Source organism: Metopolophium dirhodum, chromosome 9, assembly GCF_019925205.1.
Source record: "Metopolophium dirhodum isolate CAU chromosome 9, ASM1992520v1, whole genome shotgun sequence".
Taxonomy (NCBI): domain Eukaryota; kingdom Metazoa; phylum Arthropoda; class Insecta; order Hemiptera; family Aphididae; genus Metopolophium; species Metopolophium dirhodum.
This window is the reverse complement of record NC_083568.1, coordinates 32414333-32424110: the sequence shown is the minus strand read 5'-3', so window position 1 is coordinate 32424110 and position 9778 is coordinate 32414333. Positions and strand designations below refer to the sequence as shown.

Here is a 9778-nt window from a genome sequence, read left to right as displayed (position 1 = left end):
ATATTATTATATAAATATATAATATTATGCTGTTGTGATTTATTGGGTTACACACCCGATATTATTTTTGGAGTACATCAATAAGTATATTTATCATAATATGTTTGATAATGTAGTCAATTTATAAAATTAAATCATTAAAGTTATTATTATTTTTATTTCAAACCTAAAATTTGATTATATGATTAATTTTTGATTACTACTTTATTGTTATATAGGTACTTAAATAATATAAATAATAGATAGTAATATCCATATTGACGTATAGGAGCATACTACGTAGGAATATAATTATTATTTATATGAAATTATTATGCATTTATAGATTGGCATGTATAGTTATTTTATGATAACTGATAAAGTATACAGGATGGTTCACCAAGCGTGCTCACCCCCCATTATTAACTTTAATAATGCATTTATTCAAATTATGATTTATGGTAAAGGATCATATTTTTAAACACTTAAGATTTTTATACAATTTAAGGAGTGACATACTGACATAATACAAAGTGATACTAACTCCTATTTTTGAAATCATAAATGCTGATATTTATACCTATGTATATAAATTTAAATTTAAAAAAAAAGTAGTTTTGTAACGTATACAAATTGTTTGAGTTAGAATTACTAGTTCAAGAATATTAGTAATTATTATTGTTTATTGTATATACCTATTACCTATACTTTTAAAGGGCAGTGACTATAGACCATCCAGCAAGGAAATACAATTAAAAGTATTGTACATTCCTTTTCCTCATCACGATGAGCCCTCTACAGAGAACTGAAAAGGATGCAGATTCCTACAATTAATAATGATTTGATTTTCAGCACTAATTTTGTTATAAATTATGTTATTATTATTTATTATTATTATTATTTATGTCTAACTTAGTGCCTGTAAATATATAAGAGTTTCATACAGTAATACGCAGTATCGAGTAGGTATATAATAAAGTCACCATAATATACAAATCGATAGAAGTCAATTTATTCGATAGATACCTACCTAGCTAAATATAAATATATATCTAATCACTTAAATCATTTACAATACAACTGTAATATTTTATTATAGTTTATACGATCTAATAGGATAAGTATCAACCGTAACATTTGTTAGGTACTTAGAAACTTCAGTTTTATTGTATGAAGTGTATTTAGTGAAGAGAGCTGAGTGTTAACTATAGCCAAGAATTATACATGCATTTGTGTATTTTTCTCGTTGATCTTTTTATTGTTTACTAAAAACTAACAATTAACAAGTATAATAAACAATACGATATCCAATGTTGTTGATGGAATAAAAAATGTTGTGCATATATTTGCATATTTTTTTATTTTAAGGGCGTAGGTGCTAGGTAGGTAGGTACATATCGTTGTTTTAGTGGATTACATTGGTAAATAATTTTACTTGAGTCAAAATAAAAAAAAATATTTGATTCAATTGGAACTGCAGTATACAGAGTGCAACATTTGTGCACACATCTATCCATCACATATTATTGTTACCTTTACATATTTTTGTTATGTATTAAATTTAATGATTAATGACTATAAGTAATAGTAATATATACGTATTCATATTGAGTATTCAAAATTCAAAAGCATGAAATATGCACAGACCACATGCAGTTAATGAAAATTGAGAATAGAGTACACTGCACATTAGCTTTATGTATCAGTGCCGTATCCAGAAAAGTTTTTTTTTAGGAGGGGGGCACTAAAATTTTTTCTCTAGCTTTTGCAATGCTAGAATATCTAATTATGACCCTTTTGTTCATAAAGTGTATCTACTCTTTTTATGACTATATATATATGTTAACAACTTTGGTACCTATGTATTTAATATGACAATGTATTAATATTATTGTAAACCATAGGTTAATGTATTCTAATATATATATAGTATATAGTATATTAATATATCATTATATCAATAAGTGTTGTAAACAGAACATTTCATTTTTTGTTCGAATATTATTAATATTTTCTAAAAAGAATATGAGACCACCTATATTATTAAGGCTGTTGAAAGCTGTTCGTTTTTTCGTGCATTTAGACCAATACCTAAGCGTAAAAAAAATATACTTCTAGAAGTCTAATTTTAATTTCGAAAAAAATAAGAATTTCTCCACCCTTTGTCTGTGTTTCTAGAAAGCGATTTTATTTTTTTAGTTATATTCAAGTAAAAGTGAATTTTGAAAAAACAATTAATTTAGTACTTTACTAACTAAACAATGCAACAAATCAAAAATCCATTTCCTACATAACCTATAGAATAGATATTAAGCAATCAAAATATGTTTTTAAAATTAAAATAGAGCTTTTGGTACTGGGTGAATTTTTCTTCCACTTTTTGGGAGTTTTGTGGCAAATGGGAGTTGAACATTTTTTGATCGGAAAATATATTGACGTGGGCGCGTATTACGTTAGGTACTGATTTCTTAGAATCTTAGCCGTCGTAGTATAATATCTTAATTAGGTACATAAAGCGTTCGAGGAACTCACACACATTAATGATCAGTCACTATACACACAGCAACACAGCACTAACGATGGATATAGAATATATTTTCCTAAATCCGACCCGTTCAAAACGGTTCGCTTTCGACAGCCTTTTAATTTTTATCAAACATATTATAAAAATAACATCATATAAAACAAGCCAAAAAAAATTTCGGTTTTGGGCAAGTGCACCCCCCCTGGAGGGCGGCCCTGGCTACGGCACTGTTATTCGGAATTCTACCCAAGACTGGTTACCTATCTGAAAAATGACGTAGTTCTTTATATAAAATAAAATACCTACCTAGTAAAATGTGGATTATTCTTTTTTTTTTTTTTTTTTAGATAAAAATAGAGTATTTATAATCTATAATATTTATATAGAATAGATACAATAAGTAAATTTGATAGCTAATCTAAAGGTACAAAACATGAAATGGCGTGAGGAGGCAGGACCACCAGTGTGGATACCCTCTAACTTGGGGTAGAGTTTTATTATTATTTTAATTAGTGCTGGTCGGGATTCAAGAGATCTCGACACCAGTGTTTTTTTAATCGACGGGGGGGGGGGGGGGGTATTTGGCATGAATTCACTGGCTAAGTTAGAAATCAATGGATTTGTGTGGTTAACTGTTTTGGTGTGGACATTTTTATAGTAATTTTTAGTTGTTTTAGAGACTGTTTCAATTATAAGATCTTTATGTATAGTGATAGGTTTGAGACGTACCATGGTGCAGATGTTATTTGGCGAAGGGAAATAGACTGGAAGGCTTGTATAGTCCGTATTTGGGAAGGCTTGGCACATTCCCATATTTGCAATTATTCTTATTAAGAAAAATTTGATAATCTTCCGAAACATGATGAAGGATGAAGAATTTTTAATTTATTATTATTTAATTTTAATATGCTATAAATTTTACCATAGAATATAGAAACAATTTTACAGAAACGTCAGGAATATGTGTAATGACCGTGGGCGTTTGCTTCGCCATCATACTCGAGAATGATATTAAATAAAAAATTCAAGTAATTTTTTGATTATATAGATTAGATTTCTTCGAGATATTATAGTGAACATTTTTAATTTTGGTGGCGGTATTTATTTTTAATTTTTTTATGTTATTTTAAGGGAACGTCATTTTAAAGTCTGTTCTATGCTATTACGGTTGTAACCAATCGACCGTAACTCGAATACCATGCCACATGTCAGATTGATAATTTAAATTGTGATAACAGGAAATGTATGAATTCTGGAGAAAAAATGTTAACACAGTATAGGTTCGTTCGTCAGCCACTGGGTTTGGTCCGTGACGTCACACTGGTCTCGTCATTGCTTGTTCGAGTCGGTATCACTGAAGATATTATCGTTTATCTCACAATGTGTCGAATCACCGGACAACATTATGGGTCGAATACACGTCGAGTAATTGTTTTTTATTCCATGATATGCAGTTTTTTAGCGACTTTCTAGAATCAGTATACCCAGCTATTCGTACCACGGGGCATAATGATAGATGATTGAGCATCGAGAATTGTTGTAGTGTGTACACATTTTTTTCTAACTTCGTATAGTCAATTGCAATTTGTAAAGGTTTTTCAATTTGTACCGTAAGAACTGTTTTACCGATTGACTGTACATTTACAAGGTACGGAATTATACTCGGCTCGACTTGCCGAAAAAATGTTATTATTTTTATTGTATACTTATCATGTATATTTGTTATTTAGTTTGCGCAAATTCACTGCCAAAATGGTGCTGTTGGCTTCAGCCGTATGCACAAAAACGGGAAAAACCATCGTCTCTCGACAGTTTGTTGAAATGACTAAAGCGCGGATTGAAGGTCTACTGGCGGCGTTTCCTAAGCTGATGTCGACAGAAAAACGTCACATTCAACATACATTTGTTGAGACCGATTCTGTACGATATGTATACCAACCATTGGAAAAACTCTACATGTTACTGATCACTACAAAGACCAGTAATATATTAGAAGATTTGGAAACATTAAGATTGTTTTCAAAAGTAGTTCTGGACTGTTGCAAGTAAGTACCTACCTCATCCTAATCAGTAAATCGATTTATAAGTTTTGTAACTTTTACTAACAATTATATGAATGATTTTTGTTCTAGGTTAGTCGATGAGAGTGAAGTATCAAAAAAATCTTTTGATTTAATATTTGCTTTTGACGAAATTGTAGCCCTTGGATATAGGGAGAGTGTTAATTTAGCACAAGTAAGAACATTTGTCGAAATGGATTCTCACGAAGAAAAAATGTATCAAGCGGTACGTCAATCACAAGAGCGTGATGCTAAGGTTAAAATGCGTGAGAAAGCAAAAGAATTACAACGACAAAGAATTGATGCTGTCAAAAAGGGTGTTCGTATGACAACACCATCAAGCTCTTACATGTCAATGACACCAGTTGCAGATTCAATTTACGAAATAAAAGTATCTAAGCCAGAAACACCAAAATACACATCAACCAATAAAGCTTTAAAATTAGGAGCAAAATCTAAAGATGTTGATTTGTTTGTTGATCAATTGAAATCTGAAGGTGAAAAAGTTGTTAGTAATAACAAGACATCAACTATTACATCAACTTCTTCAACTGTTCAAAAAGACATTCATATTAAAAAAGAAGAACGTTTAATTGCCATTGTTGGTCGTGATGGAGGCGTTCGCAATTTTGAATTACATGGGTTGATTTCATTAAGAATTTCAAATGAAATTTATCAAAAAATTGTTTTACAGTTTAATTTTGAATCTGGAAACATTCCATTGCAGACACATCCTAATATTGATAAGGAACTTTTCAAGACTAACCGATTAATAGGTTTGAAAAATCCAACAAAACCATTTCCATTGGATTCTGAAGTAGGGTTATTAAAATGGACTCTTCAGTCACAAGAAGAATCAGCTATACCGCTTTCAATTAACTGCTGGCCTAGTGAAAATGGTTACGGTGGCTGTGATGTAAATATTGAATATAACTTGGAACATGCTGACCTCGAGCTGAATAATGTTACAGTCACAGTACCGTTACCATTTGGTAATGCTCCAGTTATTCAAGAGTGCAGTGGAGTTTATAGTTATGAACCTAAAAAGAATGTATTAATATGGTCAGTGGCTGTAGTGGATTCGTCTAACCCTACAGGATCCATTGAATTTGAAGCACCCAAATCGATTGCCTCTGATTTCTTCCCAATTAAGGTAGATTTTATGTCAAAATCATCTTACAATAAAATTAAGCCAATGGAAATTAGACTTGTTGATGATAGCACACCTGTAAAATTTACATCTGAGACATCTTTATACACAGGAAATTACGAAATTGTTTGAACATTATGAATTTATTTTTTTTGAACACTTATTAGTGATTTTATTATTATTAAAAATTCTTATATAATATATTATACATAAACATTATAACATTATGCTGTTTAAATATACATTTTTATTTATTATTCATTAGAATTATTTTGAGTTGTAGACAGCAGTAATTCTTGAACTTCTTTTAAATAAGAAATCTGTGATCGAACAGTGCTTAAATATTGAGGATATGTGAGCGAACTTAACTCCTGAGCTGGTAATGGTTCCGTTCTTGTAGGATATACCATTAGTGGTATATAGCGTTGACTGCTTAGACCTAAACATTAAAATATATACATTGCAATATTATTTCAAGTTATCATAACTGTATTAGTAACTATACTTTCATTTAAATAAATACATTTTTAAAGTAAGCTGATACGTATTAAATAACTAATGTATTATAGATTTAAATTAATAAATTATATTACTTTATTATTAATTGATATTAGTCAAATAGGGGAGAGGAAATGTGGCGTGAACTTCACACTCAATATTATAACATTGTAATTAACAAAATTATTGATATAAAACATTTTTGTAAAATTGTTATTAATTTATCAATTATTTATTTTATAGTATAAAATAAATAATAAAATATATATATATATACCTATACGTATACACGTATTGCTTTTGAAATATTTTTTTTTTTTAAAGAAAACCATAAAATAGAAAATATTTGATTATTGTCAAAATGGTAGAGTAGAGAAAATATCGCCAGTATGGGTAATTTAAGATGTTTTAAGATAATATAATTAGTAATGAATGAATGGAAATACTTTATTGTTCTAACCTTTATGACCAGTTTGTAAAGATTTAAAAATAATTTGATAGAAAATATGTATTATTAACATAATATGTTATAAGTACTTTAATAATACTAGATAGTAAATACGTTGATACATTTTTGATAGAGTATTTCATATTTTGTGTTGTTATACAATTAGGTCAATAATCATTTCTTTAAAACTTTAAAATGGTTAATGACCCCGGAAATGAACGAGTTAGTTTTATTTTTCAAATAAATAAGGAAATATAATATTTCTGTGTTGGAACTACATTTTGTGTACCTAAATTGGTAAAATATACAAACAAAGGCAAATAGGTAATTCACATGAAATCAAATTGTTAATGATTTAGTACCTAGTAATATAAAAATAGTATATATACATAATATAATCAATGATTCTATAGATTAATATTTTTTAAGTGCATATAAATGGAGTTTATAATTTGAGTTGGTAGAAATAACTTGATGGTTTGACTAAAACATGTTTACCTTTATTTGTTATTATAAGTAATATCTAAAACTCTTAAACCCAATTTGAAAGATATTTTTTGGTTTTGGATAATTGCTATGTTATGTGTTTGAATGTATGATAAAGAAAGAAACTAAATTCAGATATAGGTCTACTTTTAAGTTTTAAGTCCACGATAAAGTTTGATATTAAATATGTTCTATTTTTAGAAAATGTATATGATTGTAACTAAATATTAGAGCCAGAGGAAACCTTAGAAAGGTAACACATTTACTATAAATGAATAATTGTTATGCTATAAATTATTTTCACAAGTTAATAGGTACCTAGTTTGAGTATTTTGTTTATGTGTTAATTATGTAAATTATATTAAATAATGACCTACCTAGGTATTATTAAAAAACTAGGTACCTAAAATAAACATTTTAATCTAGGAAGTTTTTCTTAAAACCTTGGGTATAAATAACTTAGTCTCTGATAATTTGTAGTTTAAATAAGAAAATTTAAGAATATACCTTGTTGTTGACACTCGATAGCTGTCTTAAGGTTATACTCGATTTGATCACAAATCGAAAAAAATTCTTCAATGGTTTTCTCAAATCGGGGACCGGGTATTTCTACAGTTTTTAATAATCCTGTGTCAATATAATGATTTTGTTGTAGAGTATATGAAGCTGCACGAAGTACACAACTTAATGATTCTTTGAGTTGAATCACTTGAGTTTTCACTTTTGATATATTGTCCAATTTTTCTTGTTGCTGTTGCTGTTGTTGTTGCTGTTGTTGTTGTTGCTGTTGTTGTTGCTGTTGTTGTTGTTGCTGCTGTTGCTGTTGTTGCTGTTGTACTTGTTGCATGGCTTGAGGAACTTGAGGTGTATTTGATGGAAATACAGGCATAGACATTGTTCTACTATTAAAATTAATTTCAGTATTCGGTGAATAGGCTTTAAGTTTATTAAAATAATAATAATATCAGATTTAGTGTTTACTAATCAGTAAACTCTTACTACAAGTCTAAAAACAGTGGATCAGAATAATATAAAAGTTTTTAAAATGGAAAAGCCGGTTACTAATAAAATATAATGAACTGGAATTTGGAGTTTAATATTTGTAGTATAATATTTTGAACATTGACCGATTGATAATTCTAAATATTATTTACTTGACGTTATCTCATATAACCGAGATCACGGTTCGAGAACAACTTACTACGACTTACTGTGACCGTGATACTGTCCACACGTCTTTGTTTACAATGATAATAACAATAATAATATGGTACGATTATAAAATTGAAAAGTTGTACGTGTCACACTGATGTGACTAGGTTGGCGACCTCGGAAAAATCTAGATGATAGCGCGCTCATCAAAATATTTTTCCGCAGCAGGCTCCGACGCTCTGTGCCGCGGGCAGTCGCTTGTATTATTGTCGGTGCTCGCCAGTCGCCAGTCACTACTATGCGTCGAGGCTTGTGTCTGTCCCTCGTTCTGTCTTTCACTTTCTTATCAGTACTGCAGCGCACTGATTGTTCGACATCATTATATTATATATAAATATTTCGTTTTATTTATATTCTAACGATCTAACTGTCATTTGTAAATAATTGTCCGGAAAGATAGTTGTGGTAAAATCATGGCTGACGACTACGGAAGTATGGAGGACAATGCTGGTGATATGAATACCAAATTTGGGCTGCGATTGCGTGGGCGCAAAGGAGCTTTGAAAAAGAAGAACGTCTACAACGTCAAAGATCACAAATTTATACCGAGATTCTTTAAGCAACCGACTTTCTGTAGCCATTGCAAGGACTTCATATGGTAAATATAAAAAATTTATAATATTTTTAATTTAATTTTATTTCTATTATTTTTCTCGATTTCCCTATGTTTAACTATTGCATAGAAAAATAAATAAAAGAACATAAAAAAATTTTAAACATGGTTTTGAGCTAATTATATCGAAAGTCAAAAGTATGGTACTGTTATGTTACTTCGTCGTGGTAAGTAACAACAATTTCTAGGTGTTTGTCTCTAATAGTTTTTACGTAATTCGGGTATGACATAAGTAATATTATGGTCAATTGTGCGATTTTTGATATTTATTTTGATTATCGGGTATTAAGTTGGCCAATAGAACTAGACATTTGGGTATTCCGTTTTTTTTTTATTTGGTTCCATTATACTTTGTACTATATTGTATATACAAAAGTTTAAATGTTATTGTCATGTTAATTTACTGTGTGGAAACTAAGTAGGTAGTTAGTGTTATGCGATGTACAGCATTGTACATTGCACATATAATCTTAGCTATTATAATATATTTTGAGTCAAAATATTTGTGTTATTGTGAATAACATTTTTTAATACTTCAAGATTATTACATTTTTTTTATTAATGTGGGAAGATGTCTAGTGAATATAATTTTTATTAACATTTTAAATTTTAGGTTTTTATTTATTATTTTGGTTTGTTATAAGTTATAACAATTATATATGTAAAGCGGAAAAATCATTTTTACACGTTATCGTTTGTATTCTTTGGTATTAAAATACGTTCAAAGGCTAACGCGGGAAAAAAATTTAAATCGTATTTTTTTGAAAAATGAAGAGGATCTAATTTTAGATTGGGTTTTTATAGATCT

At 29.2% G+C, this 9778-nt stretch overlaps 3 protein-coding genes across 6 annotated transcripts in view; 2 read left to right on the top strand and 1 right to left on the bottom strand.

The window, feature by feature from the left end:
• Nucleotides 1–3990: 3990 nt before the first annotated feature.
• On the top strand, nucleotides 3991–5970 carry LOC132952923 (coatomer subunit delta). Its single transcript, XM_061025440.1, has 3 exons — nucleotides 3991–4151; nucleotides 4234–4548; nucleotides 4636–5970. The coding sequence occupies exons 2-3, from the start codon at nucleotides 4256–4258 to the stop codon at nucleotides 5843–5845; spliced, it is 1503 nt and encodes a 500-aa protein (XP_060881423.1). The 5' UTR covers nucleotides 3991–4151; nucleotides 4234–4255; the 3' UTR covers nucleotides 5846–5970.
• Nucleotides 5968–8367, bottom strand: LOC132952924 (mediator of RNA polymerase II transcription subunit 29-like). The gene is made up of 2 exons (XM_061025441.1): nucleotides 7653–8367; nucleotides 5968–6152 (listed from the first exon to the last, which is right to left on the bottom strand). Exons 1-2 carry the CDS (start codon nucleotides 8038–8040, stop codon nucleotides 5968–5970), a joined length of 573 nt encoding a protein of 190 aa, XP_060881424.1. The 5' UTR covers nucleotides 8041–8367.
• A 150-nt stretch (nucleotides 8368–8517) lies between these two features.
• The window catches only part of LOC132952922 (protein kinase C, brain isozyme), an 88064-nt gene continuing 86803 nt past the window's right edge, over nucleotides 8518–9778 (top strand). For all 4 annotated transcript variants that reach the window (XM_061025439.1, XM_061025436.1, XM_061025438.1 and 1 more), the window contains exon 1: nucleotides 8518–8955. In XM_061025439.1, coding sequence (XP_060881422.1) covers nucleotides 8771–8955 — 185 coding nt within the window. In that variant the 5' untranslated portion in view covers nucleotides 8518–8770. The remainder of the gene's footprint in view (nucleotides 8956–9778) is intronic.

Excerpts from the sequence above, each read along its gene's own strand:
- LOC132952923 (XM_061025440.1), top strand. The coding sequence starts at position 4,256 with ATGGTGCTGTTGGCTTCAGCCGTATGCACAAAAACGGGAAAAACCATC. Across the intron at positions 4,549-4,635 it reads GTAGTTCTGGACTGTTGCAA|GTTAGTCGATGAGAGTGAAG; the intron begins GTAAGTACCTAC and ends TTTTTGTTCTAG.
- LOC132952924 (XM_061025441.1), bottom strand. The coding sequence starts at position 8,040 with ATGTCTATGCCTGTATTTCCATCAAATACACCTCAAGTTCCTCAAGCC. Across the intron at positions 6,153-7,652 it reads TATCGAGTGTCAACAACAAG|GTCTAAGCAGTCAACGCTAT; the intron begins GTATATTCTTAA and ends TTTAATGTTTAG.